This window comes from Lepidochelys olivacea, assembly GCF_965140295.1.
Source record: "Lepidochelys olivacea isolate rLepOli2 genome assembly, chromosome: 15".
Taxonomy (NCBI): Eukaryota; Metazoa; Chordata; order Testudines; family Cheloniidae; genus Lepidochelys; species Lepidochelys olivacea.
In genome coordinates, this window is record NC_140425.1 from 11,099,552 (window position 1) to 11,120,082 (window position 20,531).

A 20,531-nucleotide genomic window follows, 5' to 3' on the forward strand; every position below is an offset into this window, starting at 1 on the left:
TGCCACCCTTAACCGCTGCCTTTGACAGACTCAAACCCTTCAGGGCCAGAGGAGAGCTGGTTTGCAGGGATGAGTTTTTCCCCAAACAAATAATGCTTCTGCGCTGTGTGTCACAACCCGTCTCCTCTCCCCGACGTAATGACCCTTGGTGTCGAGCATCATTAAACTGCACCGTATAATCACTCTTTAACGCCCCCGGTGGCTCGTTTCGCAGGAAGGGTGGTGAGCAGCGTGCTTCAGCGCCATGCAAATGAGGCCATTGTCGGCCTTCCTCAGGATTGACACCAATGACCAGGCTGCTGTCTACATGTTGTCTGTTCTCTGGGGGTGTCAAAGCGCTTTCAGGAAGGTGGAGATTATTTGAAGTCACCCCCAAGTTGTAAGACCAGGCTCAGCAGCCGCAGCTGATGGCAAGGCATCGCTCCCCACTGTGGAGCAGGGATATATTTCTCTCCCACGAGAGCAGCTGTTGGCTTTCCTGGCGCCCTGCGGTCCCCTTGTATGATCAGTCACCTCCTCTCTGCTGGGTCACTGCTCTTTGGCTGCCTGCTCCATAGAAAGATGTCCCTTTTAGGCAATTCAAGGGGCAGAGAGAGATAGAAATGCAGGACACAGCCCATTTCCTGTTGTTACCCCCAAACAGTCAAAACCATCAGAGGCGTGAAAAGCTGAACAGATGAGGTTTGGAAGAACATGCTCCTTTGAGTTGCGATTGCAGACAGCTGACTGAGCGGAAGCAACTAGCCACTCTTGGCATGGGCCAGGGGCTGAAAGGCAGGATTGTCCCTGACATGCTCACAAATGTTATTTGTATTACTGTGGCAACTAGAGGCTCCAGTTGAGACCGCTGTGCTAGGTCCTGTACAGACAGGCCGACCGACCCTGGCCAAAGTCTTGTGTGTAGTTAGATTGTAGGCTGACGAAGGGTGGGAAAGAAAAAACAAAGTCACAGAATGATGAAGTGACATGTCCAAGATCACTTAGCAGAGCTCAGAACAGAATCCAGGTCTCCCGACTCCCAGTCTAGTGCCCTACCCACTAGACCACACTGTCTCCAATTGGCCTTCCTCCAAAGATCGATTGGGGGTGGGATGGGCAGTGTAAATTATACTGTGGAACTGACAATTTCCCAGGAGTCTGCATGATGCAAGATCTTTGGTGTTGGGATCTTGTCTGTAAAGCACCTAGAACAGGGTTGGCGCTAAACGTGTTAACGTTACTACTGCTTTGGTAAAGGGTGGACTGCAAGATCCACCAGTGAAGAGCCACCAACCCGTTGTGAATAATTTGCCAGACTAGGCACAGCTTCCATCCACTGATCATGGAAACATTACACCCCAGACTGTCAGGGATGACCCACCAGGACAGAAGGGGAAGAGAAAACCCCACTGCTCCAGAAAACAGCCAGGCATTTGCTAGTCCATCACATCCTGTTGTGTCACATTCCGGGTTATGCCGCATTGCATCAGGTTATCCCACCCCGTGGTGCAACCCAACGCTGATGCATAAGGGAACCTAATGCAATGAGACAAACCAATGCCTGGCTGAGAATGGGCTTTATTGCTTGGTTTCTGGTCCACTACTCACCATCATTCTGGGCAGTAAGATACATTGGTTTGACACTGGGGGAAAATAGCAATACATAAAAATATCCTCACTCCAGGCAAATCTCCTAGCTGTGCCACTAAGAGTCAGGTAGTTGGACATATCTCTATAAATAATATCGCCAGCCCCCAGCACTGCTGCTAGGTCCCATTGACCCGGCAGCCTAAGACATGGGAGGAAGGGGATGCCAGGAACAGATTGCTGAATCTCGAACCATTTCAGAAGGCAGATGCTTTGGGGGGGAGGATCACAAGATCCTTGCCTCACAGGAGGGCCAAGAGAGCCATGACTGCAGGGTTGCTCTCCAGCTAGTGAGCAAACCCCTCTCCCCAGATGCCGTGCTGGGGCATAAGCCAAGAAGCACTGCATCATGACACTGCCGACGTACAGCATACGCAAACAAATGGCCTCAAAGGAAGCTCCGGTTCTGAAGGCAGCCTGCAAAGCTGATCCTCGATCTCTTCATCCAGATGTTGTCTTAGTGTGTTCCAAGGAGCGAAGGGGAGCTGCATCCCAGAATCCACACTGAGCGTTTTCTGAACACTCCCCACTGTTGCGATACTGCCCTGTGCCGCTCTCCTGCGCTGGCAACAGGGGAAGCTCCATTATAGACAAGACACCAGCGTCTTTAACCACTGAGCTCTGAGCAAATCTGGCCTAGATGGTGATAAGAACACCAGTGGCCACCAGTGATAGTTGAGAGGGTCAGGAGGGGAGCAGAGTCTGTTGTGGATCCTTTGCAAAGCTACTGTGATTGACAAGGTTATCATTAGCTATGCGTTTAAGGTAACAGCCACTCCATGCTGGGTGCTGTCCAAACACTTGAGGATGATCCTTTGAAATCTGACAGGAGCAGACATCAGGGCACAATAGGCAATGGACAGACAACTCAGTTTGGCAGCATGGCACCAGTGAGACTTTGAGGGATTAGAAGGGAGACAGAGTGGGTTCCTTGCACATGAGCAGCGGGAGGTGGCCCAGTGCACTAAGGGCCCTGTGAAAGGAGGGACCAAGGTGCAAGAAGTGGACAAGCAGGCAGACAAGGCTGGAAATGCCGGCCAAGCAGAGGACGACAGTGCACAGCTTGCCAAGAGAGGATGAGTTCTTAAGTGTTTTTCACACTTGCTTTGCAAATAGATTGAGCATTTTCCTGTGCAAGAGGAAATCGAACCTCAAACTACTGGGACATTTGCACCTAAGACTTTTCTGGCATTTGCATTCCAGCACTTGGCGTTCCGACAGTGTTCCAGAGGAAATAATGGGAATGGTTTGAAAGAGTTACCACTAGATGGCTATGCTTGCTGGGAGGGGGGGGAAGATTAAAGAGGGGGAAGGAAAGGTTAAAGCAGGATGGATAAAAATGGGTTATTAAAAAAAACAAAAATTGGTTTTGTTTATTTAAATTTTATTTTTTGATTGTTATTTAAGTTAAAATATGTTTTTCTTTTTTAAAATAAACCTGTTTAAAATGAAATCTGAATTGAATACAAAATATGTTAAGGCCTAAACCTACTATAATCTCTTAAAACATTTAAATAAAAAATAAGTTTAATTAAATTCCAGTTACCGTCCTAATGCAGCTGGACACAAATCCTGAGCAAAAAGTTAATTATCTAGTAAATAAGCAATACATCATTCACCATTTTCTAATACACACAAAATGTACAATCAAAATGTGAAAATACTAAGCTATATAATTGCTTAAATAAATGTATACAGTCATAGGTACCCTCGTAGGTAGCAAACTCATGTACCAAATCCAGTGTAAGGGCTCTATTTAGTTGTGCATCAACATGTTTCAGTGGTTTTATCAACCAAAGAGAATGAACCTCTCTCTAGACAATAAGTGAAGTACAAATGGAAAAGTTGATTAAAATCAATGATTTACATCAAGACTTTCCACTTGGTGATTTAAACCACCGCTTTAAATTGCCTTGATTTAAATTAATCCACCTTGGCTTTAAGTAACCCCCACATACTTATAACCTGTTGCCTTCAGTCCTGGAGCTCAGAGAGTCTGGGAGCCCATTTGGCAATCACGTGCTTTTCACATAGTGGCTGCTTCAGGTTCGAGGCCTCTTGTCCTGCAGCTACCTATGGAATCTGAAGCCAACAGATCCCCGCTGTCTCCCAAGGGGGCTTCAAACTGTGACTTTCCCTTCCCTTCGTCGGGAGTGAAACGGGACTCCCGGCGCCCGATCCTTTTATATGAAGCAGAAGCCCTGGATGCTAAATAACTGGTAAGATGCTTTCTCTGTAACTGGGGGAAAAACTGAAGTTGTGTGTCTGAAATAAACTGACGATCCTGAGCTTTCTCCAACAGCGAGCCAGGCCTGCAGCAGCACTGCCTTGTGACTTAGGGTCCCTGCACTCCCTACAGACTGCAGTACCCAGATATCTGCTGGGCCAGGAAAACGCCTGGTAAATTCCCAGCGCCCTGCCTGAAGGATTAGGCCACCGCTCTGATTAAAAACAGCAGGAGACACTGTGTGTGTAATCTGCCAGGTGCAGCGCTGAAGATTTAACTGTTTTCATGCTGAATTCTGTCCCTCCTGATTGCCAGGTTGCCTCATCAGCCTCTCACCCATAGAGGCCTCATGCCAATGGGGCAAGGAGAGAACACACACATGCATACGCTCCTGCTTCGTCCATTTATTTTTGGCTGCATGGACAGAAGCAGCTTTCTATGGAGACAGATGATTGCATTACTTCCTATGGGGAGGAGCGGTGTAGTTTCTCCGGAGAAAAGTAGGACTACAGCTGACTTACTGGACCAGTTTGCCTTTTAGCGGAATGATACTTTCCATTGCCCACGCCCTAAGTTCTTTGTGGATCTGCCCCTCTACCCCACAGCAGTACCACCCACCCCCGACTACAACATGCCAAAAGGACAACAGGCTTATGTGCACAGACCCTGCTGCCAGCTGCTCCAGATCACATTTCTTCTATTTTAGATATTTATAGGGTGCCAAGTACCACAGTATCTAGGTGCCAGTTTCTTGGCACCTTCCCTCCTTGGCATGTGCTCCCTGGTGGAAATATTGTCAGGGGAGGATATATTTGAGGGGGGGAGGGAGAGTGTCTCTGGAAGGATATGCAATGCCATGGGAGATGTTGTTCAAGCAACATTTCACAGCATTGCCCAGTGCCCTGAGAAACTGAGCGAGAAGGGAGAGCAGAGAAAGGCAAAAGAAGAAGATTGAAAATATGAAGAGTAGGAAGAAAACAGGAAGCAAAGAGGAGGAACAAGAGCCTCTGGAGAGGAGGAAACAGGGAGAAAATGAACACAAAGTAAAAAGAACAGGTAAAAGGGAGAAAAAGAAAAGGACAGAGCGAGAGAAGGAAAATGTGAAGGAGAGAGGGAAGAAAGCGATGAGCCAGTAGAAGGCAAGTGCAAAGAGTTAGAGAAAGTTGGCTTAACTGAACATTAGTAACTAGAAAGAGTCGGTAAGTAAGTGTCAGGCCCAGTGCCATACTTACACATCCATTGCACCTGGCAGATGTAGGATTTCTGCTTCTCTGGTGACTTTCCCTGCATTTTAAGGGTGGGTTCTGTTTATCTTCATATTTACAACTGTGCTGTAAAAACTTCAATTCCTCCAAAATTTATCAGAATTCTGGCTTGGGGCTGGGAAACAAGGGTCAGAATCTAAAAGTGTTTCCCCCTCCCCTTGGATCCAGGGCTAACCACCCACCTGTGACCCACTCACCTACCACCCTGCCATTTGAACACTAGCAGAATTTACACAATTAGCCCAGCAGCGTGGAACATGGTACATTCTGCTTTGACACCATCTATTTATGGGCATTACAAACAGGGCCCAATCCTCCCACTGAAGTCAATGGAGGTTTTTTGCCACTAGCATCAATGGGAGCAGAAAACAGACCATGTATAAAGACGTTTTAAAAAGACACTGACCCAATACAGTTTGTTCCAAACCTTTTACCGCAGGGGCCAAGTTTGCTGTGGGCTTCCTCCACATGGTCTGAAAAAAGGTGTGTGCAAAACAAGCCACAGAGCTAGTCTTTGCTGACAAGGCTTATGGTGCAGTAAAGGAGACCCATTGAAAAACTGGCCCTGAATGTTCAAAGTAGAGAGCCAGAATCGGCAGCAATCCCATGGGAGACCTGCATATCCAAAATGAAACAGGTTTCATTAATCCTTCAATGCCTTTGGGCTCTCTTTCGAGACAACTGTCCCCCTTTCAGGAGTCTGATTTGTCTTGCGTACCCCCAAGTTTCACCTCACTTGCTCATAAAATAAGACATAAAAATACAAAAGTGTCACAGCACTTCTGTACTACTGAAAAAGTGCTTACGTTTTCATTTTACCATATAATTATCAAATAAATCAACTGGAATATAACTATTGTACTTACATTTCAGTGTATAGTATATAGAGCAGTATAAACAAGTCATCCGTATGAAATTTTAGTTTGTACTGACTTTGCTAGTGCTTTTTATGTAGCCTGTTATAAAACTATCTAGATGAGTTGATGTTCCCCCTGGCAGACCTTGCGTACCCCCAGGGGTATGCCTGTAACCAGGCACAGACTTACCTGGCAGTGCCTCCTGCTGGTCATCTCAGGGAATTAGCATCCAGCCTCCGGAGCACCTCCATCAGGCCGGTGTCTCACCGCCCCGGCCCCGTGTCCCTCCTAGACCCCAGTGCCCTTGTCTTGGGTGCTGCCCTCTGGCAGTACCCCCACAGTTCAGGGTCTCCCCCTCCCAGGGGAACCCTCCCACCCACTATCCCCACCTTACCTCAGTCTTAAGCTACTGCCAGTCACCAACTAGCCCCTGCTCCCTGGGGCAGACTGCAGTATCAGCCACTCATCACAGGCGAGGGGGTTTGGACCTGCTGCCTCTGCCTACCCGTGGCTGCCCCTGCAACCCCCGTACCTAATAGGCCTTCCCAGGCCTGCAGCTTTCCTAGGCCCGAGCTCCCCTGCTCCCTTAGCCTTCCCCAGTCCTGCTTCCAATCTAGGTACTTCTCAGCCCTTGCAGCCAGGTCCCTCTCTCTCCAAGCTAGAGAGAGTCTCTACTAGAACTTCTGGCTCAAACCCTTTATATAGCCAGCTGGGCCCTGATTGGTGCATGGCCTCCAGCTGCCGCCACTCGCCCCCCGCCGGTCAGCTGGGGTTTTGCTCCCTTCCCCAGCCCCTGCCCTCTGCAGGGCTTTTCCAACTCCTTCAGGGCTGGAGCGGGTGCTCACCCTGCTACAGTACCCCTGGTTGAAAACCACTGCGAAGTGCTGAAGTGTTTTCCTGAATCAGGGCCTAGAACAACAATTCTCCAAAACCTGCACTGAAATGCATACCTATGGCTGGGACTACAGTGAGGGCTGGATTTGTGTCTGTCTTCATATTTTATATACACAGATTTATATGTAATACCTCAATATTTATACACATGTACGCATATATATCTTTACACACACACACCATACTTCATTCTAACTATTCATAGATCACCATCAATATTTAGAGCAACAAGTTTTCCTCTGCCAAACCAATGAGAGAAATGCACAGGCAAGCAAAATGTACCCAGCACTTTTGAAGCCATTTATCTACAACTGGCTACAGAACAGAATCCTGGAGCCTCCTGCCTCCAGGCTCCTCTTCCCTGTCGACCTGAGCAGAATTGGAGCACGCTAGGTGCCTAACTCCACGAGCCGTCAAGGAAAGAGACACGTGATCCCGAGCAGAGGCTCCCCTCTGAGCTGGTCTGACTTACTTGCTGAGAAGGTGGCTTCCATGTGGACAGGAGGAGTGGAAGGAACGCAAGGCTGGTGTCCCACAAAGAAGGAACGCAGGGAGCGCTCGGACAGGAGGGGAGAGCGCTGGGAGGGGATGTTCTCACAGCTTCCCACACTGTTGTGAATCTTTAAGTTCAGGGGCTTGTTCTTTTTCTTTGTTCTAAGAGAAAGAGAAGGAGAAAAAAAGAAGAAGAACAGCAAAGGAAACAGAATACGTTTTCTCATGTTAAACAGGGGAGGGGGGAGAAGTGCCAACAAGCCACGCATTCCACTCAGGGAAACACTAGTATGCGTCTGACTAAAACACAAGCATAGGAAGACATGGGCCTGAACCCTTGTCCTCACACACTGGAATGACCCCAAACTTCAGGAAGCCGTGAAATCCAAACCTGGGCTCAGATCCATATTTGCATGTGGCCCCTTATCTTAATAATGAGCTGAACCAGATCCCATTTCCAAAGTCAGACCAGTTCTGAGGCTTACCTCCAAGCCACATTACAGGAGTAGAGGTGTTTATCAAGTGCTTTGAGATCCTTGGATGGCAGGTGCTATGTGAATGCAAACTATTATTACCCACATGGTAACACAAGCTAATAAAAATCATATCATTTTTTCACACTCCAGCCTTGCTATGTTCTTATTGCATTTCACAGTTCTGAAACTACGGCATGTTAACACTGCACGGCAGCATCAATCTTTAGCATCCTACAGGAATTACACTCAACTGCTACCTGAAAAACCTCTAGTGCCCGTGACAGACAAATGTGATGCCATGCTGGGGTATTGGAGCCTCACCATAATTCATTCTTCAAACCCCGTCTTCAGTCAAGACTTGGAAAGGAACAAATCAATCAGGAGTCTGCACTGACCAGTGAGAATTTTGGAAATATTTTCTCTTACAACCTCGTTCTTCCAGGGTTATGTATTCAAAACTCGGTGCTTAAGCTGTTCCTACAAAAGGTTTGTTTTTAAAACACATCCACTATGCCTGTCCAAGCTGTACTGCCCATGCAAGTGGGTCTTTATGTGCACAAAACTGGGTACCAAACTTTCCTGTTTGATAAGGTCTATCCACCATCACAACAATGACACATCGACACCAACCCAAACCCTCTCCCACAAAAAACCCTGAAAACAGCCTCACAAATCCACAAAATGAATTTAAAAAAATCACCCTATCCCAAACAGAGTTTATATCCCAATGCTGGAGAGAAGCCAGAGACACCATAACATGCACTAGGGACTTTGCTAATGCTATTGATTTAACATGGAAGGAGTCCAGATACCATGGTGATGGGCAGCAGTACAAGACAGACAGAGATATAAATGTTGTTGGAGCCACTAAACTTTAGGGCTGAGACTTTCAAAGCTACCTGGGGGAGGTTAGACACCCAATTCCCGTGCCTTTAGGGTACTGGGAACTCAAATCCCATAGGCATCTTTCAAAATCTCCTACCTGGATTCTTTGGCCACACAGACAACAGGCACCATTTATCATTAATATAATGCCAACAGTAGGCCAGCTGTTTTACGGACAAGTCGAGAGACAGGAGCTCTACTGCACCTGCGGGTGTTCAACTGGAATTTCTTTGCAGTTTTTTAACATCGTTCCATTCCAGTCAATTTAAAATGTATCGCCCAGTTTGGCAAGTTGATGAATGAGATGATGATTCTGGGGTCAGATTCTCAGCTGGTGCTAATCAGTGCAGCTCCATGGACTTCAGCAGAATTATGCCAATTTAGACCACCAGAGGATCTGGTCCGGGGCTACAACAGAGGTTTTGTTGTGGTAATTGGGCAGGGCCTACACATTTACTCTAATTGTGAGCACAGCTGTAAAAAGTGCGTGAAAGTTCATAAGTGTCACAATAACCTCCAATAAGTGTTGATGGGAAAAGGCACAAACGGGAGACAGAATGGATTCGTCTATAGCAAAAGGCTACCGATATAACCCATGGACTGTGTTGAAATCAGAAGATGTGGAACCACAAACTAATGAATGAAATCAACATAGGCCTAATTGGTGGACAAATATTAAGGGGAAGGGCTGTTTCACCCATCACTCCATTTTGGGATCCTTAAAGAAAGAGACTCTGAGGGGGAAATGATGGATGAACAAGACAGAGGCTACTGGAGTGAGCTTCACCATCATGGCTACCCTCACCATCTCCTGGGACCTTGGACCTTCTTCGTCCTAACCTGAGGGATGCCCTGACCAAACCAGGTCAGATGACACCTTCCACCCCTCCCAGCTCCAACTAAATCCCAACCACCATCTGGGACGAAATGGGATCAGACTTCAACAGCAGCAACAGCTCCAGCTCATCTCAACTAACTTCTTTCTCTTTTCCCCTAAAGGACAGTTAGTCCCATCTTTGAGGCCATTGAAGAGACGGTCAGACAAGGGGTTTTTCCCTCCAAAACTCTCTCCAGCTAAAGGGAAAGGGAACAAGGAAAGTCGGTGCAATGAAAGTCTTATTTAATACTTTACATTTCAAATGATGGAACTGGTTTTCCTTCTTGTCTTTGTCTTCACTAAAAGGTTAAAAGGAATTTCAATGGTGTGTTTGCCATGGCACTAGCAGGCTGAGGGCTCTGTATACCAAAGCTCAGACCTTATGGAACACTGGTTAACGCTGGACAGTGCCTGGGTAACTTTGACGCATTTGGCTCTTTTATGCCATCTAAATTAATACACCAGCAGTGACGGCCCCCATAGCTGTCATGTCTGAGTGCCTCACCCTCTAATTTGGCTTTCCACACCACAGCCGGGGGAGGCAGGCCAGTGCTTTTGTCTCCATTGTACAGAAGAGAAACTGAGGCACAGGGAGGCTAAAGTGACTTGCCCAAAGTCACACAGGAGGTCTGGTAAAGCCACATTTCCTGAGCCCCAGACTGGCAGAAGAAATCCATACAACTTTCCACTGGGACTCTGGGCTAAGGGCCAACTTTCAAAGCAAGAGGCCAGTCCATAAACCCATTTATGTGGGTGCCCCAAAGAGCACGCCCCCCCCCCCCACTGATCTGAGGCAGGGCACACGCCGGCCAAGTGGGCAGTTTAGCCAGCCATGTGCTGGCCAAAAATTCGGGGCTCCCCAGTAACAATCAGCTGTTCTTGGAGGTGGAGGGAAGATGCAGATTTTTCTCTCCGCGCTGCTAGCTTGTCCGATTGAATTAGATCCTGCCTGGCACTGTCAAACGAGGACTGATGGGGAGTCAGTGTGCACTGGTGGAGGGCAAAGGGGGTATAAAGGGCCAGACTCTGAGTGGTGTGAGCACCTTGGGTGAAATTCACCCCATGCAGGGAGGGAGTCAGCCCAGGGACATGGCATCACTTCAGCCCTCAAAACAGAGCTAGCGTGGGATGCGACTGGCACACAGGCCTCAGATGGGGCCTTTGCACAGGGGTGAAACACTCATGCCACCTGCTGAAGTCAACGGGATTGCGGGTGCTCAGCCCCTCTGAGGATTTGGCCTGGAAGCATGTCAATTAACACGTGGGGTGGAGAGAAGGAAGGAAGGTGCCTCACTGGCTACCGTAGCCGGCCTGCGTCCTGAGGAGCTGCTAGAGAGAGCTTCTTCTGTAGCACTTCCCACCCTCCCTCACTGCCCCAGTCCCTGGGATCTCCGGTTACAGCACTTTCTGCTCTTCTCACAAACACAATGTTCCCACTGAGGCCACAGCGTCCATTAAGGAAGCCCAGGTCCCTTTCATTAATCCCGGAGAGGTTTTTTTGGGTGGTTGCTGGCGTTTTTTCTGTCCTCTCTGGCAGGGAGCAGGCAGGGCAATAGCCCTTGATGTTATCAATAAACAATTCCGGGGCCTGGAGGGGCTCCCAGGGCCATCAATCAGCCGCCCAGGCTCTGACACTCAGAAACCGCTGGCGACATTTTCTCACGATTTATGAGGTTAGCATCGACTCCTGCTTGAATTACAGCCTCTTATTCAATCAGGTGCATTTGCTTTCTGGTTACACGGTTGTAACTAATTAGTTAACAACAATGCAGGGGTGGCAAGGGAAGAGAATGAATCATATTAACCCTCCGATGACGGAGGGATCAGCCCTCTACAGCTCCAGTGCAAGAAGCAGAGGCCTCCCCAGCGTCGCTCCTGCTGATGGGTCTGGCCAGCACCTCAGCATGCTTGGTCAGTGATGGCTGGAGAGGGCGTGAGATTGGCAGCCAAGTCTGTCTCCTGACAGACCTTAGCACCGAGGCCGAACGCTCCAGGGACCGCGTTACTCCGAGGTTCTGCGTCAGGTTTACAGTCATTGGCCCAGCGACCACGAGAGGTCGTCTCGAGCGCTTGGGCCAGGCAGAGACAGCCCCTGTGGTGCACGTTTGAATTATGGGCCGGCGGCTTTGGCACAGCTCTTCTACGTGTCAGCAGCATTTCCTTCCTTGTTTCTAAAGCCGCTAAACCCATCCCCTTGTCCAGTGGCTCATAAGAGAGATTCCAGCCAGCCCAGCCCCACCATGCGCCATGGTATCAGAGTCTCCTTCTGCACCAGGGCAGACTTCCAATGAATGGCCTCCCCCATGGCTGAGGGATCCACCCAGCCCCCTTCGAGTCCAGCGTGGGAGGTGCCCCATCCCTCCCCCACAGACCCAACCTGCCAGCTCCTGAGGGAAGCCGAAGCGAGACAGGCTAGCTTCTCACACACTTCACAGCAGGGTCCACTGACCCTTGAAAACTGGATACAGGAGATACCTGCAGGGGAATTTGAGGAAGACAGGCCCCTCCCCAAAGGGATTCTAATACACGGGATTTCCCCCCTTCCCCCAACTCAGCATCTCATAGAATAAATCACACACACACACAGAGCGGGAGATGTCTCTGATGGGGGATTTCAGCTAAACTGCACCCCTTCCCCAGGGGAAGATGCTCTTGTCTCCAGAAATCTATTGCAGAGGGGGGTCTCCTCACACCACCTGTCCCCAGGAATTTGGCTGAAGAAGCCAAAAAAGTATGCAATCTAACACAGGAGCCAGAGACGAAGGACCCCAAGCAGAAGGGCCGGTGCCCAGTTCTGTTCTGTACCATCCCTAGCACCGTCCTCCCTGGCACAGAGGAGGAGTTGATAGTTTTACTGAAGCAGAAGGGGCTGGGGCCTAGGCAAGGTAAAGCCCCACATAATCCTTGCAAGGCATTCAGGCTGGGATAGCCTACAGCGTTTAGATGTCGGGATAGCCTAAGTGAGTCAGGTACCAAATCCCCGAGCAATTCAGTGGGATTCCGGGACCTAATTCCCTTTGGTCCCTCTGAACATTCCAGCCCCAGAGAACAGCTCAGCTCACCCCAAAGCCCAGACAGCTCTGTGGGTGCTATTGCGTGCCCTCCCCCTCCCACCTGGTTTGGTTTCAGGCAACACAAGGAAGGACTTCATAACATGAGCCCTTCTCCATTAACAATATAGCAATGTCCACAGGAGCAATGTCCCCCCGCCCTCCCCCCACAGCCTGCCAGGGGGGTCACCTCCAGCATTATCACCGTCTCTGTACACAGAGGGAGACTGAGGCCTGGAGAGGTGAAGTGGCTTCCCAAAAATCACACAAGAAGGCAGTGGCGGAGCCAAGACCAGAACCCTCTGGCTCGCTGCCCTGGGCCGTCACCACAACAGCATCTTCCCCTTCCTCTCAACCACAGCACATCTCCGATAACCCCAAATCCATGACAACGCCACGGGCATCTGGAGACGCCAATTGCTAGGAAATGACCGCCCTGCGGCACCCCGCGCGTTTAACAGTCCTCCATAGCATGTGAAAATTAAACCGAACTCTAATGCACTAATTGTTTCCTTGCACAGGAAAAGCTGCTGCTCATTTCAATGTCTCTGTGCAAACAACTCGCCATCAAGGGGCTTGTTTCGTTCACTTTGCGCAGCGTGTGGGCTCGCTACCCAAACAGACAATTGCATCAGATGAAGTTCTGCAATGTAGCCTCCTGCCTCTGAAGCAGGCAGGAGCAAAGGACTGTGGCATTTGGGGGTAATGGCCCCAGGAAGCCCTCAACGGGGCTCCCACGGAGTTGGAGACGAATACACCAGCATGTAATCATGTGTCTTCACCTGCTAAGAGCCAGCCCAACCCCAGACACCTGTCCCCAGGTTTCCAAGCCTTCCATGCTTCCAGGGTACCCCCTGCTGCTGTCTCCATGGTGACAAGTCCAGCTCTCTGCAGCCCCTAGCAACAGATTTATCCTCTACAGAGACAAGCAGAAAACCATGGGATGAGCTAAGTTTTGCAACCGTAGTGGGACCTTTACAAATATCCCTAATTATCATCTGGTCAATACAGCTGACTCTGAAAGCAGCTGCAGTTTCAAGGCGAGCCTGGAGACAATGGGCAGCTGAGACTCTGAACTCCTTTGTGGTCCCAGAACTCCTCAGATCCTAGGACCCCTGTCACTGGAGAGCCCATTAGCAGTGGCAGAAAGGAATTTGGAGAGGACAATCCCCTTTTCAGCAGGACAATCAATCCTACAGGGGATTTCACTGCCGGGAGGAAGGGTAGCAAGTGGTTAGAGCAGGAGATAGAGAATAAGAAGAGAAGTCTCTCAATTTCTGAGAGGAGGGTTGCAACAGAGAACTGCCAGTCAGCCACAGGAAAGTTCACACCAATGTTCCAGGCTTGGGCTGGAGCCCATGTGTCCGTGGGGAGTCCAGCAGCTGCAGGTTGGCAGCCTGGCCTGAACCAGTCCTGGCTCTTTTCCAGCACTGCTTTGAGTCCCTTGTTTCCATTTCTCATCCCCACATTTTCCTTTCCCACAAGTATCCCCACATCACAGCACTCTCCATAGACACACTCCAGAACAGCTTCAGAAAGATTTACACAAACAAGCTGCTCCCGTGGTACCATTTAAATGCCACTCACATTTACAGAGTGTGTGTCACATACCCAGTAGGGGCTGGTCCCCATGGAAGAGTTACTCCTTCAGCTCAAGTATCAGAAATCTTTACTACAGACCTGAAACTCTTAGGTTCTAACCCTGCTAATGGACCATGCCAAGGGTCACTGCAAATTGTAAGCAGCCTTTCTGGAAACACGTGGCCCAATGAGACACCAGTGAGTTCACTCCACTTGCGACAAAGCTGAGCTCCAGCCCAGCCTCTGAGCTCATCCCAGACAGAGCCCCCGGCATTGTCTCCTCAACGTGCTCTTCGCAGGCATCCAGCCCAATAGAGCTTCCTGCAGCATGGTGATTAACTACTAATCTTATTTTTTTCCACCCATAAATCAGTTACAGACCAAATATTTACAGAGAGGATCATTTCCTAGCCAAGCCAGGCTGGTGACAGCTCTCATTATTAGGAAGGATGAGTGATTTTGGACAGAGATTCCCCCCTCTTGCTCTGAAAAAAAAATTGAAATTTTAAAAGGATGAATGATGATAGCTGACTGACATCATCCATCCGTCTCTTGGTGTCGCACGGATTCAGGGAAGGATGGCTGCAAACCGCTTGAGAAATGGGAACAAAGAGAGGACTGGGGAAAACTCCTCTAAAGCTGTCTCTCTCGCTTGTCCTCCCTTCGTAGAGCTAACAGGCTGAGAGCGGGGGATATATAAAGTCTTCAACCCGCTAAAAAGGAACAAATCCAAAGCAAAAGAGAAGGAGAAAGGAACAGGAGTGTGATTAGGCAGCAGGCAAAAGGCAGATGTGCTGCCAAGCAACAAGTGTGGAACTGCAATGGCTAGAGCAGGGGTAGGCAACCTATGGCACACCTGCCAAAGGTGGCCCCCGAGCTGATTTCCAGGGGCACTCACCCTGCTTGGGTCCTGGCCACCGGTCGGGGGGGCTCTGCATTTTAATTTAATTTTAAATGAAGCTTTTTAAACCTTTGAAAAACCTTATTTACTTTACATACAACAATAGTTTAGTTCCATATCATAGACTTACAGAAAGAGACCTTCCAAAAGCATTAAAATGTATTACTGGCATGCAAAACCTTAAATTAGAGTGAACCGGTGAAGCCTCGGCACACCGCCTCTGAAAGGTCACCGACCCCTTGGCTAGAGCAACTCTCCTGCTCCGTAAGCCTCCTTTGCCCCAACGCTGCCCAACGGGGGATGGGACACAGCCTAGCACCCGGATCCTCAGCTGTGAATCTGTCCCTGTACATTCCCAGCTAGGGTAACGTGCAAAAGGGTGGAAGTGACTTAGGAATCCAAGTCCCCGAGGCTTTCAATGAGACTTGTGAACATGTTACCCCGAGTGGACTGCGCCCCGGAGAAAGAGTCAGGAGAGCTGGGTTCCATTCCCAGCTCAGCCACTGTCCTTGGCAAGTCTCTTCCCCTCTGTTTACCTGTGTATGGTCCAGACTGCAAGCTCTTTGGAGCCGGGACCATCTCTCACTGTGTTGTACAGTGCCTAGCACCTCAAAGCCCCCAGGCACTACTTCAATACAAACACCTAAACTAGCCTGGTAACCACCGGATGCTCCAAAGCTCACCAGAATCCAGCAGCAGTCAATGGGAAAGTGGCAACAGGGCCATCTGCGCCACCGGGGCTGGGAAGTACCCAGCCGAGAGACAAGGTAACATCCATGGGAATTGGCAGTTCTAGTCTCCACAGCCTCTGTCCACAGACGGCCGCACCTGCTTGACCTTGCTCCCTTGCATTGCCCCTCTCTGCAGACGGGCTTTTAACCCAGCATCTTAGCTCAAGTTTGTATGCACATGGAAAGGCCGAAATTCTCAATGGATTCTCTAAGCTCATGCTGTGCATGCTCATGTCCACCTGAGTTTGCCTCCACAAGACAGTCTGTACATGCAGGTGCATACCCTGGGAAGTTTCCTAGGTGTGACTGAGAAGGGCATGTAAAAATCTGGCCCTCAGGGGCTTAAAGTTACAAGAGGGAGGAATGCAGAAAACTAGGCAAGGTTCTGAGCGGCCTCCCCAGGGCCCGAGAAAGGTCGAGGGGGTGGGGATATGAAAACCCTGCTGCCTTTTCCCTGCTCTCCCATCTGTAACATTAACCCCCGTAGGGCCTTGTTCTGCATCCTGACTTTGGCCACTTTGTCAGTGATGTCAGTGTGGGGATTGCCTGAGTGAGGACCTCAGGACGGAGCCCTTAATATATGCAAGTCCTTGAGCTTTGATTCCTGGCTCTCAGAGTGCATTACAGCTCATTAGGTGGCTTGACAATTGGTTTGATGGACTTAACGCTCATCCCCTGCTGAGCACCCGCACACACAGAGAGCAGAATGCAAACCTTGAACTTTTATCTCGGTTCAGGCGTGTGAGGGGTCGGTGTTACGTCTGTCGTTTAATCTCTTCCATATTTAACCCAGAGATCAGACGAGTGAAGGAACACTCCCCTAGCAGGGATGACTCCTTGCCCTTTGCCACAGAGCTGCCACGGAGCCGCCCAGGAACGGGACGATACACTTAACGCTTCCTGCAGCAGTGTTCAGATCACCACCCTGGGCAGCTGCGCAGACCCTCCCCTCCCAGGGTAGCAAAGCCCTGCACACAGGTGGGTTAGGAGTGGGGAAGGATCACGATCCCCATTTTATGGAGGTAAGTTGAGGCACAGAAGTAAATTCCCCAGGATGGAGATGGGACCACAAACCAGGTTTCTCAATGCACCCTGACAGCCCTCTAAGGATATGTCTATAGTGCAATCATGGAATGTGGCTCCCTTTAATTTAGCTAGCGTGGCTCCCAGTAGCAACATGGGCTGGTCACACAAGTCATCTCACAGGTTCCAGGTGGGTTTGAAATCCAGGCTCAAGCGAAGCTAGCTCAGGCATGTCTAAATGAGCTGTAATTGCACCCAATCACAGTGTGGCTGGACGTAATCCCTCAGTGCTCCCCTCTTGCCTTGGGTCGGGGGGGCAGGTGGAAGTAGGAGGGAGGAGTTTGCTAAAGCCCTTTACAAGGCATAGCCCACCCCTCTCTCTGGCCATGGTCCCCGGCTGCCTCGGGGGGGGGGGGTGTAGCTATGGGTCTGCCTCCTGCCCACTGGCTGGAGGAGGGAAGCGCATGCCGCACATGGCTCCCGCTCTCCCCTCCCAGCTAGAGAAGCGATGAGGGCGGATCCAAGCCAGCAGGGTGGACAGTGGGGCCTTCTGCCCCCTCAGCTCCCTGCCCAGCCCCAACCGTGCCCTGAATGATGCTGCCGCACTCTCTGCCCCAGGACGCAACCGGGGACTGTGCTGGAGAACTCCGGAGACCGCTGAGATACAAATGCAACTTTCTCTCCTCAACGCTCCCCAGTGTTGCACTTGCTTTAAAACGAGAAAGGGCAAGTGCCGGGCTAAATTAAAGGGGCACCAACAAGATTAAACTTGCCGTGTACAACACCCCGGATTGTTAAAACACTCACCGAATTTGCACAGCTTGCACAGAGAAACTCGCCCAGTCAGTTTCGTCTGGGGACGAAGACAACATGACACGCCATGTCTCTGGCACGAGTACACACCAGGGGTGTGATTCTGGGCCCAGCAGGGGCGGGCCAATGTTAAAATAAAATACAAGGCCAGACAAGGGCGATGGGTGGGAGGGGCCCGATGGGTCACATGACCCTCCCCAAACACCGTCGGGGAGGCAAGGGGCCAGCAGCCGGTGGACCCAGAGCCGGAAGGGAAGGGGACACATGCTGCATGGGAGGGGATGCTCAGCTCAGCGGGACAGAGCCCCTCCTCCCCAGCCAGGTAATGTGCTGAGACGGGGTGGCAGCCCTCTCCCGAGTCCCAGGCAGCCTCCAGCCACACTGCCTGGAGGGGACGCTGCCCAGCGCAGTGCAGTGGGACAGAAACACACACCCCCGCCCCAGGTAACGTGGGATGGGGAAGGGACGAGATGGGGAGAGCATGGGGGCCCCGGGCTGGGTGTGGGGCGGGGAAGAGTCACATGGGGTGTCACGTGGTGAGGCTACCTGCCCCCCTTTGGCTGTTCCCCCCTTTGGTGTCCCTCCCCACCAGTCGCCCACGCGACTAGCGATTTTAGGTGCCACGCTTCATACATTTTACAGGAGCCTGATTTCCCCAAAGAGCTGAGCTCCCACCCTCTGAAAAATGAAGACCCTTTAAGGTGTCTTAAGTCAAGCAGCCAAAAAGAGGCACCCTAGAACGTAGAGCCTGGATCACTGGTCACGTTTGAAAATCTTGGCCCGTGAGCACAAAGCACACTTGAAAACAGGCATTGGTTCACTGGTTTCGTAGAGCCGCCTTTAAAGGAGCAAGTTCTAAGCTGGGACTTAAGTGGATGTTTTCCCTGTCATTCAAAGCAGTCTCATTTCACTGTGGCTTCTCAGAGTCCCTTTGCACCCTGTCCTCGGTGTGATGCTCGCCAGCAATCCACAACAGAACAGCCTTATGCCTTCACAGAAACCCTGCGCCAGAGGCCACCTCACCCAAAGCCCAACTGCACAAACATTGTGTGGTTACAACTCCAGGAGGCTTTCAGTGGTGTGGCCAGGTGGAGTGGGACGTGGCTGGCCCCTGTTCATGGCATCACCTCTTGGGTAAACCATGGGGGAGCGGCAGCGAAAGTTACTGCTAGTGTTATACTGAGCCCTTTCACAGGCCATCACGAACCCGGGAGCATCAACCCACCGAGAGACACAACGCAACAGCCCCAGCGGGAGACATGCTGCAAGAGGGAGGAAGCTCGGGAGAGCAGCCTGGAGTGGCTGGACTTCTTTGCTGAGGTCACAGCCCCAAGCCTTGGACCACGCCACAGAAAGCAGCCACAGATGTCTAGACAAGGCTGGGTTCTCCACAGCCGGATGTGTGCAAAGCTACGGAAGGCAGCAGCGAGCTACAGCTCCATCCCAAGAGGCGATAGGATTCCCTCCCTCCTTCCCTCCCTCCCATGCAAACTCCTTTGCCCTTCTGAACTGACTCTCTTCAAGCTGACATGCCAGCTTTGCTGGGTATCATGAGAATGAATTATGTGCCACAGGTGGAGGACAGATTGATAGAGAGACAGACAGAACAGAGCAGGTGCAAAGAAGAATCATCACATCAAGAAAAACAGAATGACCCTTTCTGGATGCCACTTGTTTACCAGAAATACAAAATCTCTCGGAGATGCTTTGCCGTCCCTCCCCCTCCAGCCCATCATTCCCTGGCACATTCATCTCGGAGGTGTGCACGGGGGGAGGTAACCGGGAGCCAGCTATAGAGGCAGTGAGCAGACGGCCAGACAAAAGGACAAGACAGCTCATCTTCTCCCATTTTAGTTACCAGGATGTCAGAAAGCAAGAGGGGTCTGAAGAACAGGGATCCTGGGGCTGGCTTTGAAAACCTAAAAGCCTGGCCAGCAGGAGCAGTTGGAGTCCAACTACCACAACTGCATATGCAGACTGGGTATTTACACACAGCTGCATGCACCGGTTAGGGGTCAGACTCCGCCATGCGTCCCGTTGAGTTCAATAGGTCTGCTTGCTGGTTAATGTGCCACTTGACATAAGAGCTTCAGATCTGGCCCTAGATTAACAAAAGCATCTGTGCATGTATGGGGGGGACCAATCAGGCTCTCCTACCTACTAAGACAGGGTTGGAGCTGAACTCTATAAGTTGTTAATGTCTTTGTTAAAACAGCCAAAGCCCAGGAAGGGGAAGGCGTCTTGACTTCATATGTGCCTGGATTTTTGCTTTGGAAAAGGCTGGGGAAAGCACCTGCCGCAAACTCAAGTTTAGCCCAACATTTAGATTGGGTTTTGTTAAAAGACTGTTCCACGATGTAGCGGGGTGGTCACCCCGCTCCTGCCTGAATGGGCTAAAGCAGCCCCAGAGAGGGCTGCAGCGAAGAAAGCTAGGCTGATTAGGAAAGCAGCCACAGCTGTGGCCAGCTTAATTAGGGTCCAGCTGGCCCTTATAAGAGGGCTGTGGGCCAGAAGTGAGGACAGACACTCTCTCTAGCTTCCTAGAGAGAGAGAAGGACCTGGCTGCCTGGGAAGCTAAGATGGGTACCTAGGGTGGAGCAGTGCTGGGGAAGGGCAGAGGGGGCTGGGGAGCTCCAGCCGAGCAAAGCTGCAGCCTAGTGAAAGGCCTATAAAAGGTACTGGGGCTGCAGCAGGGCACCCCAGAGATAGCAGAGGCAGCTGGTCCAACCCCCCCTTGCCGATGATGAGTAGCCTGCAGTCTGCCCTAGGGAGGGGGGGCTAGATGGTGACTGGAAGTGGCCACTGAGGCAAGGTGGGGGGTAGAGGGTTGGGG

General features: G+C 50.6%; 1 protein-coding gene across 1 annotated transcript in view; it reads right to left on the reverse strand.

Moving 5' to 3' along the window:
• KSR2 (kinase suppressor of ras 2) overlaps positions 1 to 20,531 on the reverse strand; it is a gene marked incomplete at both ends in the record, with an annotated part of 270,212 nt that overhangs the window by 148,396 nt on the left and 101,285 nt on the right. The window contains one exon of the mRNA XM_084649295.1: positions 7,342 to 7,523. Coding sequence (XP_084505421.1) covers positions 7,342 to 7,523 — 182 coding nt within the window. The remainder of the gene's footprint in view (positions 1 to 7,341; positions 7,524 to 20,531) is intronic.